At 46.7% G+C, this 26,509-nt stretch overlaps 1 protein-coding gene and 1 long non-coding RNA gene across 2 annotated transcripts; both read right to left on the bottom strand.

The window, feature by feature from the left end:
• Positions 1-5,196: 5,196 nt before the first annotated feature.
• Positions 5,197-7,700, bottom strand: LOC136552411 (uncharacterized). Its single transcript, XR_010782816.1, has 7 exons — positions 7,295-7,700; positions 7,003-7,203; positions 6,710-6,907; positions 6,447-6,620; positions 5,983-6,372; positions 5,695-5,895; positions 5,197-5,398 (listed from the first exon to the last, which is right to left on the bottom strand). It is a non-coding gene; the product is annotated as an uncharacterized lncRNA (long non-coding RNA).
• Positions 7,701-14,516: 6,816 nt separating this feature from the next.
• Positions 14,517-16,488, bottom strand: LOC136550201 (dof zinc finger protein MNB1A-like). Its single transcript, XM_066541689.1, has one exon. It carries the CDS (start codon positions 15,982-15,984, stop codon positions 14,929-14,931), a length of 1,056 nt encoding a protein of 351 aa, XP_066397786.1. The 5' UTR covers positions 15,985-16,488; the 3' UTR covers positions 14,517-14,928.
• Positions 16,489-26,509: the final 10,021 nt, after the last annotated feature.

The following is a 26,509-nucleotide window of genomic DNA, read 5'->3' as shown; positions in this document are numbered from 1 at the left end:
CCTGTCCTTAATGCACTGGAGCGACGCGCTGGTCACACCTGATCCTGTGCGACGTGGGAGCTCCAGTGATAGCTTGACACTGGGTATGGCGGGCGACGTGCCGGTCGCTGTGTGTTGATCGTGAAAAGAGCCAAGGCTCAGTTTGGTGCTGAGGCGAAGCCATCGTGGGGGGCTCGGTGGGCGTGAATCTCGAGATTACCAAGACCCTAAAGTGGATTATCGAGGCTTGCAGGGAGTAGTCGGTCCTGTACACTGATTCCGAGGCTATAGTGACCTGGACTTGACTCCCCACATCGTGTTGTACCTGGAGCAGGGGTTAGGTAGCACAGTGCAGTGCGGGCATCGGTCGTGGGCACAGTATCGAGCACAGCGGCCGGTAACCCCTGCCCTGTCCTATCCTAGATGGTATGGTGTTGATGCGACTTCCTGTCTCGTCGGCCGCTCTACTGTGTCGAGCCGTCGTCTGGCTGATGTTGCGGGAGTGGTTTGTCGCATTAATTGGGCATGACGTTGTGTCAAGGAGATCGGTCGAGGCGGAGGTGATGGGGCTGTTGCCGAGCTGGCCTCGAGCGAGACGAAGAATTAATACCACGTCCGAGGCCTTACGTGTGGGGCCTCGAGCGAGATGGAAAATTGATGCCCTGTCCGAGGCCTTTCGTGCGAGGCCTCGAGCGAGACGGAAAATTGATGCCTTGTCCGAGGCCTTTTGTGCGAGGCCTCGAGCAAGGCAGAGAGTCGATGGCCTCGGACAAGGCCAGGGGTTAGCCAATAGTTTGTCTCTTGTCTTTGAATTTGATGGGGTCTAAGCGATTTTTTCAGTTTTTGCTTAGGGGACTCCTTTTTATGGTACCCGACACATACATCCCCTGGAAATTTCTGACGAAGATCCTCTTGAGATCTGCCCAGTCATGGATGCTATCATGTGGGGGGAATTCGAGCCATGCCCGAAGATGTTCCCTCACGCAGATGGGGAGATATTGAATGATGAAAAGGTTATCATCCACCCCTCCAGCTCGACAGGTGAGCCAGAAATCTTTGAGCCAAATACCAGGGTTCGTCTCCCCAGTGTACTTGGCGATGTTGGTGGGTGGTCGGAAGCGCTGTGGGAACAGGCCTCTCTGGATATGCCGACCAAAGGCTGTGGTCCTAGGCCCTCAGGGCTAGGACTCCGGTCGTCTGGTCGGCGACCATGCCTAGGACACGTCTCACCGCTCCCCTCGATGGTTCGGCCAGGACCCGTGTCGCCTGCCCTCATCATCGCTCGGTGGACATCATCATCATGATAGGCCTAATGCCGGTTGCTGATGACGCTATGAGCGTCTTGGTGTGGGGCAAGCCGTTCGTGTACCGGCGGTCGGTGCGGAGCAGGCGCTAGGTCGGACCGTGGCGCAGCCATCGCCTCTTGAGCCATGTTTGGTGGCTGTAGCGGTGAGCACATGGAGCGATTCATCTGGTACGTCCCCACTCCCTCAGTGGGGAGAGAGGGTGCGTGTTAGAGTTGTGATACGGAGCTTTCCGCCTATTGAACGACGGCGGCTTATACCAGCGCCCAGAGGTTCCAGTAGACCTCCCGCTCCTAGGGGTCGATGGGTTCGGGAACGCCGCATAGAAGCATTATCGCAGTGGTGATGTTCTGGCTAGCATGAGCGCACCGGTGCAGGCGGGGGCTGGTACTGCCGCCGTTGTCATAGCTCCTCGGCGTGCTCTTATGCAAGCGTGAGGGCCTCCGCACATGGGTCTAGAGGGGTGTGAGTCTACATAGACTCCGCAACCACCGACGGCTGCCTCGGAGCATCCGCCATAGCGCACTCCCGAGATGGACGGTGGCTAGGCGCCACATCGCCGATGCTGGAGCCGTCGCTCTCAACCTCATCATCTAGGAGTTCATGGAAAGTGGTAGGAGCATAGCTCGCCATTCCCATGAATTTGGATGTGAGAGGGCGCGGCACTAGCGTCCTTTGGAGCCCTCGAGTGAACGCATCTATAGGAGATGTGAGGCCATAGGGGAACCGGTCGTATGGTGTTTGCGGTGCAGATAATACGGTCCCTCCAGATAATCCATGGGAGATAGTAAATAGAGAGTAAATAACAGTATGCACATTACTCACAGCGGGGTTTGAGCAGAGAGTTTGCTCGGAATGAAGCGCAGACGCCTCATCATTGAAGTCATCGTGCGTCCTAGAGCCGATGGAGGGCGCCCCTCCGACAGAGGCCGAAATGAGTGCCTCCTCACGGAGGTGAAGTGCGCCGAGCCGGTCGGCAACGAAGTCCAAGCTTCTGAAGAGGAAGGCCTGGGACGGCTCGAAGATGGGTGGAACCCACATCCCAAGAGGTGGGAGTGTGGGAAACTCTAGAGAGCCAAAGCGAGTCGTATCGCTTGAGCCCGCCATGGTGAAGGTGGCGGAAAAGTGGGCCATCCGATGACCAAAAGTGTTGAATGTACAACGTCTTCCCCACGGACGACACCAACTGTCGGTGCAGAAAGTGACCAACACGTAAATATTTGTAGTTTTGCCGTATGTTGTGATCAGAGGTGGCCTAGCACTCAGTGACACAGGGTTTATACTAGTTCAGGCAACGTGCCCTACGTCTAGTTTGAGTCAGTCGGTGACTTTATTCCTGAGCTCAGGTGCTCGAAGTTTGTAGTGGGGTTACAAATGAGAAGAAGAAAGATGGGGGTACAAGAGGTCCAATTGGACTCTGGTCTGAGGGGCCGAGAGTGACGGGAGCTCCGCTATGTGCTAAGTGTTCGAGCGTGTGCTTGTGATTTAAACCTGGTGGTTCTGTTGTTGTGTGCTAGTGAACTAATCGATCTGAATGAATCTATCTGTTGGGAGAGAGCGCATCCCCTTTTATAGATGAAGGGGATGGCCATACAAGTGAGAGGGAGAGAGTACGTATGCTACTAAGTCTTGCTGCCCATGTCGGCGAGTACAAGATGATGGTAGGCGCCCACAATACTGTTCAGTGTTAGATGCACGTGGGAGGTTACGTCGTCTTCTTTAGGTATGGCAGATGTCGGTGTTTGCCACACTGTTATACCCAGAGGCATGCAAGGGGTTTTACCATGTTTGCCTGGTACGGTAAATGTTGGCGCGCACAACACTGTTGATGCCTCAGAGGCACGTGGGGGGAGCCTTACCGTATTTGTCTGGTATGGGAGTTGATGGCGCCCGCAACACTGCATGCGTTCTGTCATGCCAGGGAGGTCGCAGGGTACTATCCTGTAGGTGTATAGGGTACGGTCCTTGGTATTTGCGGTTGACTTGAGTGCGCGGCCTTACTCTCTTCGTTCATTTCCTAGTCCTTACCGAGCGAGCGTCCCGGTCGGTTAGTCCCAGTCGGCTCTGAATGCGCCAGTTGGAGAAGAGCAGTGAGTAGGGGTTTGGTGCATCCCTAGTCGGAGACGCGGGTCGGAGTCAGAAGTGGTGTTTGGCTAGGCCTTCCGATTGGAGAGGCCGTCCGGAGGCGGGCTAGAGACCGAAGCGAGCGCTCCGGTCGGAGATGCGGGCCCAAGTCGGAAGCGGGTGTCGTTCTTCCTCGGTCAGGCCTACCGGTCGGAGATTGGATCGCCCTTCTAGCCTATCATTTTAGGCACTTGGGCCGGCCCAAGAGTTGCGTGTTGGTTTGCAACGTGGTCTGCTAGGCCGGGCCTTTGCTGGGAAGCCGGTCCATGAGGAACCCCAAATTTATGAACCCGACAGTATCAATGATATTCATAATGTCACACTATTATTAAAACCAACCGACAACCTGCTGCACTCTCTTATATTGCCCAAATCCAAATTAGTGAATGTTCACAGGACTAGAAATGAGCCAACGAAGAAAACCCAACGGCTTTCTTTTTTGGAAGAAAAAGTGTTCTTGCAATTTTTTATTTTTAGTATATTTACAACTTGTATTCATAATATTTGGCGAGGCATAACTTATCACCACCATTTTTAATCATAGTTTTTTCATTGTATTTTTTTGACAATAAAATTTTATAGACAATTTATCCTGACAACTTTTCTATAGTAACCCTTGGAACCAAATTTTCTACAATGATTCCACAGCCATGGTAACCGATCCGATGGATTTGTCCCATTTTTCACTCTTTTTTCTTTCATCGTTATTTTATTTTATTTATATTAACCTATACCCACTTTTCTTCTATATACTATGAACAACATTTTTAGGTTGAGAAGTTTGTCCAGAATAAATTATGGAAGAAGATGTGTCAGATAAGTTGTGTATAACTTTTTTGAGATGTTGAACAACAAAAGGTTATGTGTATAAGTTACTTTATTTGTTATACAAAAGTGTAGGTAGAAAATTTATGTTGAGAAATTGTTTTGATAACTTTGTATGCTGACAATTATGAATAAAAATTGGGTTGCAAAGGTCACATAGAAACACTACTGGACTCGCATGCTTTGCCAAAGGCCCAGAAACCCTCGGTAAAGGCTTTGCCGAAGGCTGCCCTCGGCAAAGACCTCTCGGGGAATTTTTAGACGGCGAAGGGGTCTTTGCCGAGGGTCCTTTATCGGGCACTCAGCAAAGCCTTTGCCGAGGGGCAGGATGGCCCTCGGCAAAGAAAAGAAGCCGTCACGCGCCGGAGCCGTTGGCGGTTTCTTTGCCGAGGGCCGACCCTCAGCAAATAAATGGTTTTTTTTAATTTTTTTTGCCGAGGGCCGGCCCTCGGCAAATAAGTTTTTTTATTTTTTTAGAAAAAAGCCTTTGCGAGGGCCTCATCCCTGGCCCTCGGCAAAGAAATTTTCAGGATTTTTCCCAAAAAAATCTTTGCCGAGGGCTATTGCTAGGGCCCTCGGCAAAGGTTTTTTTTTAAAAAAAATTGTTTGCTGAGAGCCGGCCCTCGGCAAAGAAATGGTATTTTTTGAATTTTTTTAAAAACCTTTGCCGAGGGCCTGCTCCCTTGCCCTCGGCAAAGAAATTTTTAGGATTTTTCCCAAAAAAATCTTTGCCGAGGGCTATTGCTAGGGCCCTCGGCAAAGGACCCTTCTTTGCCGAGGGCCTTGGTCATTGCCCTCGGCAAAGAGGCAAAAATTTAAATTTTTTTTTTGTTTTTTGCATTCCATCGACACAAGCATTTCATATATATACATATATATATCACATAGAACCCATTTTCTCACAATATATCACAACCATAATTATGAACCACAAATCACAATATATTACAACGACAAGTCACATGTTCATCATCATTCACATATTTATTACGACAAGTTAATGAAATCCAAGCACAAGTCACAACCATAAATCACAAATTATGCTAAAGTCCAACCACATCACCTAGCACGAGTCCTCATCAAGCTAGCCTATGAGACGATGGTGAAGGAAAAGCAGGATCACCCGGTGACGCACTAGCGGGTTGATTGGAACCCGCGGACGAAAGCTGCACAAAGGAGCAGAGATTGCATGTGTGAGTAATCCGGGAAAACAGTTTTGGAACTTAGAGATTGCATCTAGTAATCTAGGAATACAAAAATATTAGACTCAATTGAAAATTTTGGCAGCACCTCCCCTACATGGGGAGGTTTCCAAAACCTGCAAGAAACGACTAGCACGAACGCCGACATCCACAACGGCACGAACGCCGACATCCACAATGGCACGAATACCGACATCCACAACGGCACGAAGGCCGACATACATGCAAAGCACAAGCAAAAAGTGAACTTTCATACTTACAGGAGTAGCTGTAGGAGTAGGAGGTGGAGGAGCTGAAAACTGCACAGGTACACCCGATGCTTGCCCAAGACTTTGCATGATCACCATCATCTCCGCCATCTGCTTCTGCGCGGCCTCGAACGCGACCTTCTAGGCCTGCAGCTATGCGGTCAGCTCCGCGTTCTGCTCTTGACTTTGCCTTTTTCTTTCTTGCAGCTCAGCCTGCAATATTTCACTCCAATGTATCAGTAATACAAATCTAATTTAGGTGTGTAAATATCTACGTACGACGAGTAAAACAGGAATTACCTGGAGTGCTTGGACCTGCTGCAGTGCTGGAGAAGGCCGTGGACGTATGGGCTAGCTGGAGCTCGTGCTCCATGCTCGGATAGCGTCGAGGGAGGGAACAATGGTGGAGTCGATGGCGCCGTCTGCAATCCACAGCCGCCCGTGCTTCTTGCCTCCTCCGAGCCTCATGATCGCCTCTACATCAATGGGCTCAGTGTGCATATTGTAATATTCCCCATAGATCTCCCTTACCGTTGACGTGTACTCTTAGACTTTAGTGTACACGTTCGGGTTGGAGTACGCCTGGGGCGGGGCAGCCGGGTCGAAGGAGACAGAGGATGACGCCCTGCTCATGTGGGATATAGCCCACGCAGAGAACTCCGAGACCTCCTCGCCCGAGTGCGCAGCCTCCTACGAGAAAGACGGGAAGATGGTGAGAAATCAAGCAGAATTGAGCGTCAAAATAAATGAAAGAAATCACTTACGTATGCTTGTTTGTATCCGGGGAGGCTACGGCTGCCTTGATGGTGAGTTGGACCTTGCCTCATCAGACGCTGTTCCTGCTGCCTCTCATGTGTGTCAACAAAGTCCTGTGATAACCACTTGTCCACGATCATGGCCCAGCACTCGGGATACGATCGGCACCACCAGGGAATCACCTACAAGTCATCAAGTATTTGACATATAAGAAGATGAAATTGAACCTACTTAATATCAAAATGAATCATTATGAATGTTATTCGCCTACCTCGAGGTACTGGTCCCGGGTCAGCGTAATCTGTCTTTCTTGAGGCTTAGGGAGGGACTGCCTAAGTACCGACCTGTAGTAGTCTATGTGGGCCTAGACGCGCCCATGGCGGTGCATCTCGGTGACATACTTCCTACAAGCTACGACAGCCGCCCGATCCGCCTGGGCCTCAAGTCCTTCTTCGGCCTTGAAATATTTCTGCATACAAAACCAATGTATCCATTCATTATTTCAATAAAAGATTTAACCAATGAATGCGATGTATTAAGCAATGTTGTGCGAGAGAGACTTACCTAAAACTCCGCCAATACTCGCTCCTGCTTGTTGCGGTAAGTGTCATCCGTGACCAGCGCGTACCTGTCCCAGTTGGAGGCCGACTTCCGCACCACCGGCTCTTTGGACAGTTGCACAATGCCAGGGTACCATTTCCTACACAAAACACCAAGGATGCTCGCGGGGTGCGTGCTGGAGTACTCGACAAAACCAACCAGGCCCTGCACAAGTGATTAAGAAAATTTATCAGTTTCTCTTAAGATTTCCAACATATCTTATGAAGTAGTTGTGATAATATCCATAGTTACTTACCTCTTTGCCATAGGCCAAATCACTGGGCGGTTGTGAGAAAGCGGAACCGGAGGGAGGCACGTGAGACCTTGCTCATAGAGAGTCTAGGTAGCGGTACCCTCTCCCTCGCCCTCGAGCACCTTGCCTCCCTCGCCCTCGAGCGCCTCGTCTCCCTCGCCCGTCTGCTGACCCCTCTCGTCCTCCAATGAGGACGTGGCCGTGGTCATCACGTGCTCCTCCTCCAGCACCTCGTCACATGTCGAGGGAGGAGACCACTGCCTCTTGCGGTGGCTACCCCTGGTCCTCCTCTCGTCACCTCCTACGGACGCTGCCCCAGACGACGACCCCTCACCTCGAAGGAGAGGGCGGTCTCTCCCATAAACCGAGGACGTGTCACGGCGTGGACGTCTGCTCACCATCTTTGTCCAATCACCTGCAATCACAAAGAATGAACAAGACTAATTAGTACATATATTAGAAATAGATTCAAAATATATAAACAAAACACAAATTAAAAAACCATAGTATTACATGTATTAGGAATAATCTTCATGATTGGGATCATAGGTCTCATCATCACTGTCAAAATTGTCCAAATGGACAACACTATCCGAAGGTTCTATGTTGTCATCGTCGTTATTGCCTAGAAGTAATCGCTCAAGCATTGCTATGTCCTTGGCATTTACCACCACATCTCCATCGACCTCGTCATCAACTATTTCGTTGTCTACTTCCATTTCGATTGCTTCGGGTAAGACTATCTCAAACATGCCTGGTAGCCCATCTTCTTGATAGAACTGTCCATCATATGAGTCCACATATGTTCCTCACCATATCCCACAAAACCACCTTCTTCATTGGGCACAAGAGCATCTATCTGAACACGAACCTCGGCACCAGTCCTCAAGTGTGGTTTAGGGTCTATCACTTTGACACCTTTTGTAAAGCTCTTGATGTCTTCTCTAAATTCATGGTCTAGAGGGAGGAACTGACGATGCTGGTCGAACGACGAATACTTGCCACCCTTCTTCAACCAAATGAACCTCACGGCTTCCTTGCATACTGGGCATGGGAACTTCCCATGAACACACCAGGCGGCGAATAACCCATACGCCAGAAAGTCATGCAGGGAGTAGTGGTACCAAACGTGTATTTTAAAGCTTGTCTTTGTAGCTCGATCGTATGTCCATACCCTCTTCTCCCAAGCGTGGATCAATTCATCAATCACAGGCTCCATGAACACACCCATATTACTCCCCGGGTGTCTAGGAATTATCAACGACAAGAATACGTTATGCCGTTTAAAGGAGATGCCGGGAGGGAGATTGAGGGGGATAACAAAAATGGGCCAGCATGTGTATGGGGCAGCCATCATTCCATAAGGATTGAACCCATCTGTTGCCAGTGCGACACGTATATTACAGGCCTCAGCTGCTTTGTCACGATGTTTGTCATTGAAATACGTCCATCCTTCAGCATCAGATGGATGTACTATCTTCCCAGGATTGTACCGTTTGCCATCTTTGTGCCATGTCATCTGTTTCGTGGATTTCTCAGTCATGAATAGCCGTTGGATCCTCGGTAGGAAAGAAAGGTGCCGTAGCACTCTCGCGGGGATCGAAAGCTGCTTCTTCTGACCATCACCAGAGTCTACCTCCAGGTACCTGGAGGATTTACACTTCGGACAGTAATTTGCATCCTTGTGTTCTTTCCTAAATAGGATGCACCCCTTCGGACAAACATGTATCTTGTCATACGGCATCTTAAGCATACGAAGGAGTTTCTCTGCCTCGTACAAGTTCATCGGCAAAGTGTGCTTCTCCGGTAGCATAGTGCCAAACACGGCCAACATCTTATCGAAGCCTTCTCGACTCAGGTTTAACTCGGCCTTCAACCCCATTACGCGTCCAATCGCATCCAGCTGAGAAATCATTGTACGCTCGTGAAGGGGTTTTTGTGCCGAGTCCAACATTTTGTAGAAGTCCTTTGCGGATTCCTCCATCTCCTTCTCACGTCGTTCAGCGAAGTGAGCTTGGTGGGCGTCATCTAGCATGTCTGCTACCCCGGCATCATCATCAAAAGCCTCGAGGCGTGGTCTCACTACCTCCGCTCTTATACGATCTGCTTCACCATGGTAGATCCACTGCTGGTAGCCAGGCGTATAACCATTGAACACAAGATGTCTACCCATGGTCTTCTCGTCTACTTTTCTCCTATTGTCACATTTGCTGCAGGGACACCAAACCAGAGAATGTCCTCCTGCTCCTGGGCCAAATGCATGTTTCAAGAAACTATCTGTCCCCTTCACCCATTCATAGTCGTAGTCACTCCCGCTTCTCCAGCCCGTGTACATCCACTGACGGTCCTCCATCCTTTAACATCGATGTCTGGGTTTCAGGCATCCGACGTCGCAACTCGCTCGAAACCTTCTCAATTTTTTACCACAGCCTACACATGCGATAACATGACATCTCGCCAAGTTTCGTGATTTTCGGACTTCGTATGGATTTTATATAATTTTAAAATACTTTTCCGGCAAGTCGGTCGTCATGTTACGCGAAGAAGATGCGCGAAATTTGATGTGAGTTCGTGGATAGGGACTCAACATGCACCAATTAACATGAATAACATTTTTCGAAACACTACATTGCAATATTCCATGCACCTGCAGTTCAAATTTGACATATTCGAAAAAAATCAACGAATCGAAATAAATTAAGGAAATATAAAAAAAAGTCAAAATTGGCCCAAATTTTAAAATTGAGTTCAAAACAATGTATTGTAGCACCACAAAAAAACTGGGCTAAAAAACCAAAAAAAAAATCTTTGCCGAGGGCCTCGCCTCGGGCCGTCGGCAAAGACGATTTATAAAAAAAAAATTGGCCGAAAAACTGGTCCAAAAAAAATCTTTGTCGAGGGCCTGGTCTAGGGCCCTCGGCAAAGACTTTTTTTAAAAAAAATTACCGAAAAACTGGTTTCACAGAAAAAAAAACCTTTGCCGAGGGCCTAACGGGTGGCCCTCGGCAAAGCTTGACGGGAATGGCCGCCGTGACCCAACGGGCCTAATTTGCCGAGGGCCGCGGCCCTCGGCAAAGATTTGATTTGCCGTGGGCCTGTCTTTGCCGAGGGCCGGACCCTCGGCAAAGGCCTCTTTGCCTAGGGCCGGACCCTCGGCAAAGGCCTCTTTGCCGAGGGCCGTTCTTTGCCGAGGGCTCCTGTGGCTGGCCCTCGGCAAAGAGTGTCTTTGCCGAGTTCCCGAGATTTGGCCCTCGGTAAAGCCTCAGGCCCTCGGCAAAGCACGCGTTTGCAGTAGTGAAAAGAGTTTTCATGACAAGTTGTCTATAAAATTACATAAAAACTATATTAAAAAGGTTATGATAAGAAGTTGCGATAGGTTTTGTCCTACAAAATGTTATGCACAAAAGTTATGAATATAACTTTGTATCTTTCCAAAATGGAAAGTTGTAGATTTTTTTTTTCAAAAAAGGAAAGTCGTGGAGGATACCTGATGGTTCGCTGATTTTTAATCTAGCAAATGTTCGTTGATTAGTGAAATCCTATGCCCTATACTCCCGTTTTTATTTGTCAACATCACATTGATAGATGGAAATTAGGCATAGACTCCCATGACTGTGAAATGCCACACATTGATGGATTATTTGTAAAATGGCACATCACACAAGCAAAGGGGCCACTAACTAATGCATATCTCACCACTGTCACATATAAATTGACTGAACAGTCTACATCACAGAACTTAATTTCAAGATTCAGTAAAGATGCGTTGGCATTTGCTGTGGATATTACACTCGAATGAGTAACGTTGCTTGCTGATGATATTAAAAGGGAAAACAAATTAAAGCCTACTATAATGTGCACAGGACGATATTTATCTACACTACTTATATATGCACCCCCCCCCCCCCCCCCCCCCCCCACACACACACACACATTTTCAGTTTTCATTTATTCCCGTATGTAGTCAAGAGTCAAGATTGGCAAGGTATACTTCTTAGGGATCACTTCTATAACAAAGAAACAATACCAGAAAAAATAGGTTGAGGTCTTGTCGACCTTTTTTCTAAATTTGAAACGGTGTGTGTTCAAATTGGCCAATTGAATATACAGACACATGATTGGACTATAGCTAGTTATGTTTCTGAATTTGGGCCACGGTACAGTATAGTACACTGAACCATTTTTGTACATCAATTAAATCATCGTTGCTTTAGATTTAGAGATATTTATTAGATCCTTGACTGCCGTAGCACAGAAACACTGAACCATTTTTGTACATCAATTAAATCATCGTTGCTTGAGATTTAGAGATATTTATTAGATCCTTGACTGCCGTAGCACAGATATATATGTCTTTTAGCAGTAGCAGTGCGAGTAATAGCATACAGATAGTACTACCACACACTGCTTGATAGTTATGCTATTGCTGCCTAAGGGCCGGGCGCGCTTGATGCAATACCATAACCTTCAAGAACCTGTACCACATGCACACTACATGCGTTTGCAGGATCTCTACATACTGTCCATCAAATGATATTCACCAATTACCCATTACCCAATATGTTAATCGATCAATGAGTGCATATCATCAGTATTGACTGCTACTCCTATTTGCCAAATATGTTTCAACAACTCCAACGAACCAAAAAATGCAGTATGCATGTATCAAATTAGATTCAGCATCCTTGCGTATATGCATCAAAAAGTATATATCCAGACCTTATGAGTGTGTTAATATATGACTGTTGTAACATCAATATTATTCTTATCACCTGTACGTAGTCTCCAGAAGCCGAAAATACTCGATAATCTTTATGTTGTTTTTCCTTTTTATTAGCAAATAGAAGGGGAGTTGGTAGCATGAATACACATTCTAATCAACAGTAATTTCACTGCACTACCTATCGAGTTTATATATGCAAATTTGCAACATATATACTAGTATATATACGTGTAGCATAGCGTTAAAACTAGTGTAAGACATTTATTTTACCAATTTGCGTATATGATATATATCTATATATAACACACAGTTTCTTTTTTACTTCCTCTGTTCTTTTTTACATGTCGTATTAGCTTTGTTCCAAGTCAAACATTTCTATCTTTGACCAACAATTTTAAGAAATCTATGTAGTTTCACAACATGTAAATTATATATTATGAAAGCATTTATCATAGTGAATCTAAAAACAAATCTTATCTTGTTAACATGTGTAGATTTTTTTAAAAATTGATGATCAATGTTACAAATATTTGACTTATTAGGATAAAGCTAATACATACGATATGTTAAAAGAATGGATTAGAGGGAGTATCACTTACGTTTTTTTTAAGAAACAGTATCACTTATCAGTTATATATGCATGCATGCGCCAGGGCCGCACAGAGGAAATAATAGGCCCCAGGTTGGAGACATTATGAGAAATCAAACTTCCACTATCCCAGACGTCTGCATGCATGCCAACTGCTCTCAAAGAGAAGAGAAGAGAGAGTAACTTTGATGACTGAAACTAGCAAGTCATTCTGACAGAAAGATTTATACAGAGATATACTGTGTTATAGCAGTGTGTGTCCGATCCCCTTTCTAATTAATACTACTCAAGCTCCAAACTGAATCTGCACACAAACTATCTACATCAACGGAGGACTGAATGTGTGAACCGATCGATGAATGGAAAACGTATAGCATCTAGAATCATTTAGCGGAAAAAGGGTATAGTTCTTCATAAGTTCCGAGTTACTTTTCTTGTAGTTCGTTTCCAAAGAGGAGGGAACATGTTAGCATCAAATTGCCATTTCGACTACATATGTTCCTAACCAGCAAATATTCATTGTCCAAGAACACTAGCAAAATTGGTAAACTTGCTATGCTAGCATAGAAAGCACAGGACAGGGAAAGAGAACACAAATCTTACTACAAAAGGCTAATAATTTGACAGTTTTTTTTTTTGAAAGGAATGAACTAGAAACCCTACAAGCTACATACTCTCACTACTTTTTCCCTCTCTTTAATTTGAAGCTCCAAGACATGCGTATAAATTGATTTTTCCACTGTTTTTCCCCCTTCCACCTCGATATTTTTTTTCCTGTGATGCTAGTTCATATATGCAAGTATGCATGTATCGGTGGGAAAATGGCTGCTACGACATACTATACTAGCATCAAAATGCAGCTCGAAGAAGTTGCTACAAGACACGCAGATAAGAACAAGTGCAGTAGCCATATTTTTATGTCTGCAGCAAGAAACGAGCTAGATGAGGCTGCCGGGCACAAAAGATTCTGCATCACACACAAGCATGATAGCTCTAACTTGAGTGCACTGCCGTTGGAATCCTATGATCATGTAACAAAAAAGAAAGGTACATACTCCTTGTATACGGAGAGAGAGAGAGCCTTAGCTAGCATAGCAAGGAGCACAGAATTTAAAGATCAGATCATGCACTCACACTCGCGCATGAAAAAGAGAGCAAAGACGATAAAGCTGCAGCGCATCACCAAAAGTGAGACACACATCCATGCACTAAAAGTAATGGAGGAGTAACTAGCACACAGCATGCAGTAGTAGTAGCAGTATGTGGCACTGGCACCACTACTCAGAGGAGCATATATGTACCATCATGAGAAGTGTCAGATGTTTAAATTTCTCATAACTCAAAAAAGGACGTATAGCAGTGTATTGAGCTCTCGTTCTGTACGGGGTCTGAGGAAGAATGTAAATGGCAAGCCTTATCCTCGCCGGTGCAATGCGAGGAGACCACGACTCGAACCCGGGACCTTCCGGTCACACTTGCACTAGGCCCGCCCTTTTCTCATACCTCACAAAGCCATCATAATTCGTACAAGCCAAGTTTGAACAAAACCCCCCAGAAAGGAGAATTAATTCCACTCTAGAATTGGAAGAGAGAGAGAGAGAGAAGAAAACTTGATGCATGAACCCTTGACAACTCTAATGCATGAGAACTCAAAAACAGTTCTCCAATTCAGCTGCAAAAGGTGTAGAAAGTACTAGTATTACTTGTACATCTAGAGAGTTCTTCCCAAATCCATGGTAGAGGGAGAGAGAGTAATAACCAATTAAACACACTGATTTAAAATGCCGAGATGAGAGAGAGAGAGAGAGAGAGGCTCATGACTTGCACCATGATCTCTCATGGGCCACCTTAGCTATTGTATCCCCACACACCATATGCCCTATGTACAAAACACCAAAGGAGAAGCTAGCCAAGAAGTAGCAAATCAAGTAGTGTCATGGTAGCATTGCACTTACAGTACTTCTTGGCTTCGTCTTTGCTCTCTCTAGCTCCCCCATGGTCTCATGATCTCTTCCTCCTCCTAAATCCATGCACGCTAGCTGTTGACGGCCTTGATCATCGCTCGACGGCGAAGACCATAGATCCGATGAAGTTCGGACTCGGCGAAGAAATCCTCTTGAAATATTGGATCATTGTTTGATTTGTCTAATTTTCTGCCCTAAGAGGTGGCGAGATGATCTAGCTCTCTTCATTCTTCCACAGTGCTCTCTCTCTCATCTCAGCTTTCCCCACAAATTACATGTTATTTTAGTCAAGAAAAAATTAACCAGAAAATTAAGGTAAAAAAAAACAAAGTTAACGAGGCCAGCAGGACAGCCCAGGCGGCTAGAAGAGCGTGGCAATGGAGGATCCGCAGTTGGCGAGGTCTGGCCACGCCGCGGCAGCGCCGCCAATGCCGCCGTTGCCCCAGTACATGAACGAGGACGGGGCGGTTGTTGGCGCCGTGGAGGTGGAGCTAACCGCGGGGTTCATGGACGCGGCCGCGGCGGCCATGAGCGCGTCGGACGCGATAACGTTGGCGTCGACGTTGGACGACGACGGCGTCGGCAGCTCCCAGCTGGCGCTCTGCTGGTCCCCGGGCGCCGGCTTCTGCTGGTGATCCCCAGCGCCGGCGACCTCAGCCTTGACGTGCAGCTCCTCCAGCCCCGGCACGAGGGAGCTGGACAGCAGCGGCGCGTAGAAGCTGTCCATGATCCCGCCCGCGCCGGCGGCCTCCTGCATCCACGGCTTGAGCTGGATCTGCGCGCCGGCGCCTCCGTAGCCGAGGCCCAGCAGGTGGTCCACCTGCGTCTGCTGTTGCTGCATCTCGTAGGCGGTCGCCTCCGAGGAGACCACTGACTGCATGGCCGCCTGGAAGAGGCCGAGGTGGTCACCGCCAGAGCCGGCTGTCCCGAGGAGGAGCGACGCGAGCGAGGCGCCCCCGGGGAGCCCCAGCGCCGAGGTCAGCGACGGCAGGGACCCCGTCGGCGGCGGGAGGGACAGCGTCGACGCTGCCGAGGAGGACGTGACGGCGGCCGCGACGGCGGAGGCCGAGGAGGAGGAGCCGTTCCTCCCGCCGGCGCCGCCGGCCCCGCCGCTGCTCCTGGAGCGCTTGTTCTTGCGGCAGCCCCCGCCGACGGGGACGTTGCGGAGCGTGCCCCCGCGCGTCCAGTAGCGCTTGCACGCCTTGCAGAAGTGCCGCGGCTGCGACAGCGAGTAGTTGTTGTAGTAGCAGAACTTGGTGTTGGCCGAGTCGCAGCGCGGGCACCGCAGCGCCTCGGCGCGCGGGTCCGCGACCGGCGCCCCCGCGGCGCCTGCCCCGACCCCGCTCCTGGCAGCCCCAGTGGCGGGCGCCCCGGCCGCCGGCTGCTGCACAGCCGTCGCACCCCCCGCGCCAGCCATCTGTCTCTCTCTCTCTACCAGTCTGCAGCCTCACAGCTAGCACAGGTCGACGTGCGCAGCTGAGCTAAAGCGGCCGCGCGCGAGCTAGATCGGCCGCGCCGGTAGAGCTTGCTAGCTAGGTAGCCTCCGGTGATCGATCCGCGCGTGGAGAGCGAGCGAGCGAGAGAGAGAGAGAGAGAGAGGAATGGAGAGCCGGGAGATGGGTGGTGCGTGGAATGGAGGAATGAAGCAAGTGAGGCGCTAGTAGGAGGATCGGAGCGGAGAGGAAGGGTGGGTGGGGTTTTCAGGGGGAAGGTTCGCTGCCAAGAGCTACAAAACAAAGCAAGTGAGCGCTGATGGCGATGCTACGCACTAGAAATACCGGCCTCCTCCGTCCGCTGCTCAGCGAAGCACAATAGCAACCACTTCGCTGCTCGATCCCAGGCGCCACGAAACTGATGATCGAGCGGCGAGCGAGAGAGAAGGGGTCGCACGACGTCTAACCTAGTTTTATAGCCGCCGAGACGACGAAGACGTGACCAAGGCTGCACGCGCTTCTGCCTGCTCCATCTTATATCATATATTTGCTCAGAAGCGAATAAGCGATAAGGTTGTTAGGCTAGCTAGCTTGTGGAATACGTATACGCGCGAGTGGTGGTGTGTTTATTTATATGCATGTATGTATTATGTATATGTCAAGGGAATGTCGGGGTACGTGGTTATTAGTGTACGGAGTATGTATGTGTGACGGCCTGACGGGTGTTTTGTCGCGTGTGTTTCTTATTTTTAGTACACGTGTTTCGGGTGTATTTGACTGGAGCACTAGCTGGATTTAGGACTAAGGAAGGAGCTTTGCTTTTGTTTGTTATATTAAGTGTGTGTGTGTGTTGGGTGGGGGCTGGGAATGCATGAAAATAGTGCACTATGGTGCGTCTTCTGTTTATTCAAGCATGCCTTCGGCCTCCTCCTGAGGAGGGCCAAGAAGAAATACTTTCCCTCAATAGAGTTATGGTTAGAGCAAGTTGTGTAATAGCTCTGATTGTTTTGTTTTGTTTTTTGTTTCCTGAATTTCTCCCCTTCCTTTTGTTTATTTTTTGCCTAATTTGTATCTTCTCTGTAACCCTCTTGGTTGCGTTTAATAAATTTTCAGTAGGGGCTCCTGAGCCCCTCCTATTTCCACAAAAAAAAGACCATATGAACACATACAAATATACATTACCCCTTATATATGAGCATATTTGACGAACTTGAAAGTTACTTCTTGAGATTGGTCGTCAGGTCACCACATACGCCTTGTTGATGCGCACATCGTCTATGAGTAGAAAATAAATTAGTCATAGATATATACGAGCATCCGTGCTAAGTCTTATAGACTTTATAACCATGTTGGTTAGTTCTACCATGAAATCTAACTCACACCACTACTACAGAAATAAGATCTAGTCCCAGTTGGAAACTAGCTCTACTCCTGGTTTCCCAACCGGGACTAGCAATCCGGGGCTAAAGGTGTTGTTCTTTAGTCCCGGTTTGCCACAACCGGGACTAAAGATCCTCCCAGCTTTAAAAAACTAATGCCTCCCACCGCTGCGCCCCGTGAAATTCAAACCCAAGACCTCATGCACCGCCTCGCGCGAAGCTTACCACCCCACCTACACAACATATCTAACAATGGATGTGATGCTTTCCTTTTGAACTAATATATCCGGAGACCTTTAGTCCTGGTTGATGTTACCAACCGAGACTAAAGGATCTACCTTTAATCTGGGTTGGTATTACCAACCGGGACTAAAGGTTGGAGGACTTTTAGTCCCGGTTTAGCCGTTGGGCAGGGACCTTTAGTCTCGGTTGGAGACACCAACCGGGACTAAAGGCCTCTCTAGTCCCGGGGGCAAAAAATGCCGAGGCTAATGCCAAATTAGGACATCGTTCTAAAGTATGTTCTCTAGTAGTGCACGGTTCCCTATACAAGTCTAATATAGTGAGCAATTATAGAGACAATGTCATTCTTGTGTATGTTGTTCCCAAAATGGATAAAGCTATTGATACTATATTGTCTTCGCTATACCAAAACAAGAGTGGTAGGTCATTTACATTTTCAGCCATTATGACATAGTTTATTTTAATGATGGTTTGAAAACAATCCTTATGTTATTTCACATTAATTTGAATCATCTCATGTTATATGAAGATGTCATTGCGAATTACTATTAGTTTGCCCCCAAACTTAACATTATTAATTCATTATGCACACCATTGAACGTTAGTTAAATAATTCTTTTGTGTTATATTTTTGTATGACACAAGTATAGTATGTTACTCGCTCCGTCCACAAAAGAATGCAATTATGGGATCCGTGCCGGTCAAGTTTACTCAAGTTTGACCAAGTTTATAGTAAATATTATTGCCATTTATGTCTCCCAAAAAATATTATAAAAATATATTCTATAACCAATTTAATGATACTAATTTTATATCATTAATGTTAATACTTTTTATATAATCTTAGTCAAAGTATAAATTGTTTGACTTCTTGAAAAACGAGAATTGCATTCTTTTGTTGACGGAGGGAGTATATTCCAAATACTGAAGTGTGTGTGTAATAGAATGATAGATGGAATCTAGCAAAAGAGGGAGCTACTATGGGCCTATTTGGTTGGGGTTCAAAAACTTGCCCAACGAAAATTAAGACATACCTACAAATTTTGGCTACAATGGATTTACTGTCAAAAAATTGGCACACCAATGTCTATGAACAAAATCATAGTAAATTCACCAATTTTTTTTTAATCTCATTAGAGGGAAAAGTGCTTGTTGTCATGTCATGGCACTCAACCAAATGCTTGCCTAATTTGTTTGCCCTAACTTTCACAAACCTTCATTTTGGCTAGCCTATGTTTCAGCTTCCTATGGTTTTGGTTGGACACTTTTTTGGAACCCAACCAAGCAGCCTCTAACCCTTGTCACCTTTAAATACAATACACCATTCATATCCTTCAGGTCCTGAAATCTCGAACGATTTCAGGCACTAACCTAAGAACAACACCAATAGCAGAGTGGCTATTGGAAGGGGTTAGGGTTACAAGGTTTTGTGATGTGTGTGAGGTGACCATGGGCTAGACCGGTGAAAGAGATGGACAGCGGGCAAGACAACAACATGGGAGTACGATACACTGCCGCTAGGCATGGGTGGCTGAGGACGATGATGGTTGGGCGGTTACCGGAGCGGCCTTGGTAGTGGGAACAATGTCGAGGATGGCAGTAAGGTAGTAGGATGTGCGCACTCGTGGAAGAAAGATGGTTTGGCTAAAGTAGAGGAAGAAGAAGAAAAGCACAAGTATTTGTACTGTATGATCCGAAATCAATGGCCCGGATTTGTCTCCTGCTTGCTTGAAACAGGAAGCAAAAGAAGAAGAAGAAAACCACAAATATGTGTGACCCGGACAACAAGCTAAGTTTGACTTGCATGTGGTTTTGTTTTGTGGTAAAAAACTGTCAGTTAAATTAAAACTTAGAACTGACTCTCTAGAGAGTTCTATATATATGATTGAGGATCAGATATAGTTTACCGTATCATGCAGTAATTATACTTGGCCATCGGGCCGGCCCGGCTCAGCACGGCCCGGGCACGGGCCAGGCACGGCTCGGAGGATGTCGGGCCGGCACGACACGTGGGCCTCCCGTGCCGTGCCGCTGCGGGCCTCGTGCCTTGCCATCAGCCCAAGCACAGGCCTATGGGCCTAATTTCGTGCCGTGCCGGCCTGCTAGGCACGGCCAAATCACCAGGCCGTGCCAGCCCGAGGCCCATAGGGTTCAAAACACATCAAAAAATTCATCTCAACAAGAAGTATTCAAATTTGAAGTATTTTTTCCCAGAAGAGCTTCAAACCAAAACCAAAACCATACACACAGAGAACAAGAGGATATTAAAAGGATAACTGAGCTGTGTGTAATGCTGCCTCATTAAAAACCTTTCTAGGTAAAACTCACCCTTGTGAGAAACCCTAGAAAGGAAAAAAGAGTGCATCACAGCTCTTATAAGTCTTAAACATGTTCAAAGGTTTACATGATACATCACAAATACAGATCATAATCAAGTCTTAGGCTCTTAGCTCACCTCCCAAGTCTCACACTCTCACTATCTCAATCTCAACTGTCAACTCTAAACTCAAGAACCACCAGATGCGGAAGCCACAGATGCAGATGTGCTTGCAGAAGGAGCCTCGGAAGTAGCATCTTCATCAAGATAGAGATGTTCGAAGGAGTCTACCAATTCTTGGTTGTTAACATCATGCTGCAGTCTTCTTTCACCCAGCTCTCAATCTTTTATGCAAGCAAGCATCTCCACATGTTCAGGCAATAGTCGACGACGCCGCTCCTCAAGTATTCTTCCAGTCAAGCTAAAACAAGATTCTGAAGACACTGTTGAAACATGAATTGACATAATGTCTCTAGCCATGATAGAAAGCACTGGATATGTTAGCTTATGGTCACGCCACCAGAGAAGTAGATCAAAGTCATCCTCATATGCAGTGACATTGTCACTGTCTAGATAAGTAGATAGCTCACAAGCAGCAGCAGAAGTAGATAAAGAAGGACTAGGAGCAGAGGCAGGGGAAGGTCCAACAACACCAGATGCTCTAGGGCCTCCAAAAATTCTTCACCATGCCTGCTTCCTCTTACCTGTGATGCTTGCAGTATGTGCAGCCCTCCTTTGAGACCTAGTTGCACCAAACTTTTCTTCATACTTGTTAAACAACTTGAAAATTTCAGTTTTCACAATACCATAATAAGAACTGTAGTCAAAACTAGTTTTTTGTTGCATTATGGTAAGAACATTAAATAAGCTTCTCATTTTACCTCTGAGATCAAGAATGAATGCAAATGAATACAGCAGAGGTATGTCCTTCCAGTATTTTAGGTATTTAAGCTTCATAGGATAGACAATAGAAAACAGATTCTGATCCTTTGAACTTTCATGCAAATGAGTTATAATATCTAGCAGATGGTGCAGAATAAGTGGACTAGTTGGATAGTAAACACCAGAAAGAGTGACTGTGGAGTCATAAAAAACTTTCAGGAATTCAAGTATTTTATCAACAATATACCAGTGACTTGCAGTTAACAACGTTGAGCCATAGTTAGAATTAATGAACACAGAAAAACATCCTTATATGGAAGCAGGTGTTTAAGCATAAGATATGTAGCATTCCATCTAGCATCCATATCCAAACCAAACTTTCTAGGTCTAACACCCTTAGCAATGCAAAAGTTCTTGAACAAAGCAATCCTTTGATTAGATGAATTCAAAAGGTTAATAGCAGTTCTGAAATCCTTAGTGTAAGGTTTGAACCTTTTTAAGCCAGATTTTACTATCAGATTAATAATATGGAAAGCACAACGTTGATGCACAAGATGATACTTAACCTTATTAGGATCTGAAGGTGTAGGTGCAGGTTCAGATCCTAGATAACCAGCAAACATAGGTGTCAATGTTTCCATAGCCTTAGCATTGAAAGAAGCATTATCAAGAGTAACAGAGAACACCTTGTCAAGCAAACCAAATTCTTCAATCACACAAGCAACTTTTTCTACAATATTCTCACCAGTATGTTTTACCTCAATCAAGCGGAGCCAATTACCTTTTTCTACAACTCCCAGTCAGCAGACACATAGTGAGCAACAACACTGATATAGTCTTCCTTTGCATTACCAGACCAAATGTCTGATGTTAGACCAACAGAAGAAGCACCAGACAACACATAGTTCTTAATTATATTACGTCGTTCATTAAAAAGTTTGCCAAGATCTCTAGTGGTGGTCTGTCTAGAGACCTTAACAAACCTAGGATTATGAGCTCTAACAATGTATTCTTCCCAAGCATCAGTCTCACCAATTCCTAAAGGCAGATCAAGCTTAGCAATCAAACGACATAATTCAGATCTAGCAACTTTAGGTTTATAATCCCAGTTATAAACAGAACCATCAAGATTGTATGAAAGCCTAGATTGAACCCTTAGCACAGTTGATCAATTTTAATCCTACATAATTTTTGGTGCCTTTTTAAGTGATCAGGTGCCAGCAGCAGATCTAGCAGACAAGGTAGATTTGCACATCCTACAAACAGCCTTGGTGCAAATTCTAGAACCATTAATAACCTCACAGATCTCCTCAAAATCAGCCCACACAGGCGATTTGCGCTTACTAGTGTTACCTGTACCAGCAACCGAAGGAGCAGAGCCGTTGGAGTTCGCAGTCGCCGTCGCCCCTTCGCCACCGTCCGTGTCAACATCGATCGGAGTCGGAGCAGCAGAGCCGTCCCCAAGATCGATACCGAACAACGCAACAACGTCGGCTCGAGTGTCGTCGTCGTTCTCGCCCTCTAGGGCTAGGCCAACCGGTAGGAGGCCATCCTCGTCGACCATGGCCGCCTCTCCAGCCCTGTTCCTCGACGGTGCGGGTGGCCGCCTTGGTCGCTCTAAGCCGCAGCTAGAAGATGATGCATCGGCTACCGACCTGTGAAACAATGGAAGAAGAAGAAATCAGAAGCATACATTGAAAGAAAAAGAAGAGATTAGAATATGGTTAGGGTTAGGGTTAGGGTTAGGGTTTCACCTGCGCAGCCGAAGCCCAGTGCCGGAGAAGACGATGAGAGAGAAGACGACACTCAGTCAGCAACGATGGTGGACGGCGGAGGAGGGACAAACAGAGACAACCAACTCACATAATCAACGAGATCTAGAGGGGAGATAGGGAGAGGGAGAAGGGAGAGGAGGAGAGGGAACATGGAGGGGATCAGGTAGGAGGAGTAGATAGCTGCTCGCCGGCGGCAGGCGGATCGATGAGGTCACCTCACCGGAGTCGGGGAGGACGGAGACCGTGAGACACTAAGACCCTGAGAGCGAGGCGAGGCGAGGAAATGAGCAAGGGTTCGGGGTGTGAGAGCCGACGGCGGCCGCGGCATGCGCTTATATATGAGGAGGGGGAGGCATCGAGGTCACCTCACCGGAGTCGGGGAGGACGGAGACGAGACCGCGAGGGCAAGAGCCGAGAGCGAGGCGAGGCGAGTGAGACGAGAAATGAGCTAGGGTTCGGGGTGTGAGAGCCGTCGCGGCCACGGCGTGCGGCTTATATATGAGGAGCGGGGGGAGGCGGGGGCGGCTGGGCCGAGCAGCGCGCTGGGCCGCGGAGAGGCTGGGAGCGGGAGGGGAGGAGGCCAAGAGGGGGAGGGCCGAAGGGGGGGTGGCCGGGCCGCTGCCGGGCTGGCTGTCTCAGGCTGGGCCATGCCGTGCTGGCCCACGGGCCTGAGCAGCGGCCTAGGCATGCCTTGCTCCCTCGGGCCGGGCCAGCCTAGGCCCGCATGTCATTGGGCCGTGCCGTGCTCGTATCAGGTTAAAAAACAGACTTCGTATTGTGCCGTCGTGTCTCGGGCTGTATGGTCAAGTATAGCAGTGATTGAACTAGTAGGGACGAATCAGCTCAGTACCTATATGGCAGTACCATCTAGCAGCGCATCGAATAATCGGTGATATTGAGGCATTGATCGAATCGAGCGCGCGGTCAAAAAGCAAAGGGAAAGGAATCGATGCCTGTCGCTGATTAGTTACCAAACCGAAGCACAGCCCTCACCGACCACCACAAACTTGTTTACACACTGCATATATACTATTTCACCGCGTGTCAGGCTGGTGAATGCGTGCATGCATGGCTCGATCCACCACTTGTCCTTGGCGCGTACACTTCGTACAATTGCCGAACCAACCAACACATACATCTCTGACTCGAAAGGGCAGCTGCCAACCCTCTCACATGTTACACACACACAACGTAGGCATTATTATTGTCCTGGTGTGTGCAGTGCCTGCATGCACGACACACAATAATCCGGTAACATTGTCTTGTTCGCTTGGCTTATAATTCGTACTCCCTCCATTTCTTAATATAAGCCATATAGATTTTTAAAGAAAATTCTAAAATATAGGTACGTATCAGCTCCCACGCCAATTAGTTTGGAAACATTCCCACCGTACTATAACACATGTCCCAACCAATCCCTTAGATTTAGGAAGCAATCTGATTGGAAGAGAGAAGATGGCTTGATTTTCCTTTTTTTTCCTCGGTCTCACATCCTTTCCCTAAGCCGTAGCATTAATATTAGTGCTAAAAACTATATGACTTATATTAAGGAACGGAGGGAGTATTTTTTTAGCGAGTGAATAGTATTTTTCTTTCACAACAAATCAGCGAGCAGTAGTTTCAGCCATGACTTATCAGCCAAACGAACAGGACGGTATAAGACCACTGCTCACATATATGTACAGGGGCGGAGCCATGAAATTGATATTGGGAGCCATTGTCAACAACAACAAAAAAAAAAATAGAGAATTGCATACACACATAAGCCTCACTTTAGCGAGAAGGTTACAACACTTGTAGCATTCTATTACACAAACATATTTATGTTTTACACTAAAGGAAAACAAGACCAGTTCACTTAAATATCTTCATTAGTAGCTAGAGAGGATATTAAAGAAAAATTACAATCATAGGGGGTGTTTGCCCCCCCCCCCCCCCCCCAACTCTCTCCGGCTCTGTGTATATATATACTCTCATACGACACACAGAGACTGAGATATTGATAGTATAATATATTTTCATAATAAGTTTATTTGGAGATGTAACACCCTAAAATTTATATGATTTTAAAATAGAAGAAAATGATTTAATTATGCATGATGTGAGCATTTAAATTTAGGAAAATAATAACTTTAGTTAAGATTAAAATCAAATATAGGTCAACATACATGTATGTGCATACATGCTACTGTATATTATTTTTGAATGGTGTGATTTGAAATCAAACTTCAAATTAATTTGAATTTGTGTTTCAAAATTTGTTTGGAAAATTCGAAAAAGAAAAAGAGAAAGGATTTTTTTCCTCCCTTGAATGCGGCCCGAGCGGCCCAGCTTGGCCTGGTTTCCCCGCGTGGCCTGCTTCCTCGCGAGGCCGCTCTTTCTTCCCTCGCTCGGCCCAGTCATGGCCCAGCAAACCGCGCAGCCGCGCCGCGCTCTCCTCCCTCGCCTGTCTCGCTGACGCGCCGGGCCCACTCGTTAGACGCGTCCCTTCTTCCTCCAGTGTCCGCTCCAGACTCCACCGGAGGAGTCCGCTGCCGCACCATGCTCCGCCTGTGGTGGTGTGACCCGCAAGTACTCCCTGCTCTTAAATAGTAGCCGAGCTCACGCCGCCCTCCCTCAACCCTAGCGTTGCAAGCCGCCGCCCTCACTTGAGCTCACCTCGCCACCGAAACCTTAGAAGCTCCACCGCTGCATTGATCTCCATCACCGCTGCTCTTTCTGCCGTCACGACTGTGTTCCTGAGCTACACTTGAAGGTAAGAAAGCCCCTCGGTATCTTGTATGTTTCCCCTCTCACTCCTTTGCGCCTGCATGAGCTCGCCGTTGCATCGTTGGATTCCTGAGCTGCCAAATAGAGCACCGCATCGCCACCGTGCCATCACAGCCACTCTAGACCCCTCCTTTGAGTTCGTCTTGAGCTCCTCTTGTTTCCTGTGCCTTTCCCGTGTCCAACGGTGACCGGAGTCGTCGATTTGATGAACTCCGGCGAGGCCAAGCCGCTGCCGTCAATGGCGCCACCGCGAGCCCCTCTTTTCTATTTCAGCCGTCCAAGTCAGATCCAACGACCGACAGAGCCCGACACCCTTCGCCTGTCGTTTTGCAAAAAAACCCTTATAATTATTTAGATCTCAACCCACCGTTCCTGCATTTTTTTAAAAGAGCCCCTGTATTTCTTTGTTTTCATGCTCGCAGTCCTTGGTTCGGTTTAAAATCTGTTTTTAATTATTTTAAATTCAGAAATAAAACTTCATCTATTTACAAAACTGCCACTACCTTCTAAAGGCCATAAAATCTTCGTTTTAACTCTGATTTGATTCGTTCAACTTGCGTTAGGTTCGTAATTCCATAATCTATATGTTCATACTACTATTAAGTATGTTTTCAACTTTTAAAATTCAAGGTTAGATTTACTCTATTATTTTACTAAAGGAAATCTTGTTTAATTCATAACTTCTTCGTTTTAGCTCCGATTTTTGTGATCTACGCGTCTATGTTTGTAGTGAGACGTAGATTCGTTTTATAAACTTTTCATCTTGATTTTATGTTGATTGGTGTACTATTCTAATCTATAGTTTTTATTTGCTATGCATGATTGCTTCTGGATGCTTGTATGTTGCTGTGATTATCGAGTATAGACGGTGAGTAATTCGTGGGTGATCAAGAGTACTACTTTGACGAGCAGGAGCACTTTGATCAAAGCAAGTATAGCATGGGATCATCCTTATTTCCTATCAACTTTGATATATTTAATTCATGTTGCATGTGTCACATTGATAGGGATTCCCTAGAAATTGAACTTATACCTTTCTCCTATGGGATATGCATTGGGTAGCTTTGCTAGTGCTCAACTAAACCATGATCTTGTAACTTGACTAATGGTATATGCAATAAACATTAAAACACAACTTTTTAGC

Source organism: Miscanthus floridulus, chromosome 4, assembly GCF_019320115.1.
Source record: "Miscanthus floridulus cultivar M001 chromosome 4, ASM1932011v1, whole genome shotgun sequence".
NCBI lineage: Eukaryota > Viridiplantae > Streptophyta > Magnoliopsida > Poales > Poaceae > Miscanthus > Miscanthus floridulus.
This window is presented reverse-complemented; position numbering and strand designations above follow the sequence as displayed.

Coding starts and splice junctions, on each gene's coding strand:
- LOC136550201 (XM_066541689.1), bottom strand. CDS start 15,984: ATGGCTGGCGCGGGGGGTGCGACGGCTGTGCAGCAGCCGGCGGCCGGG.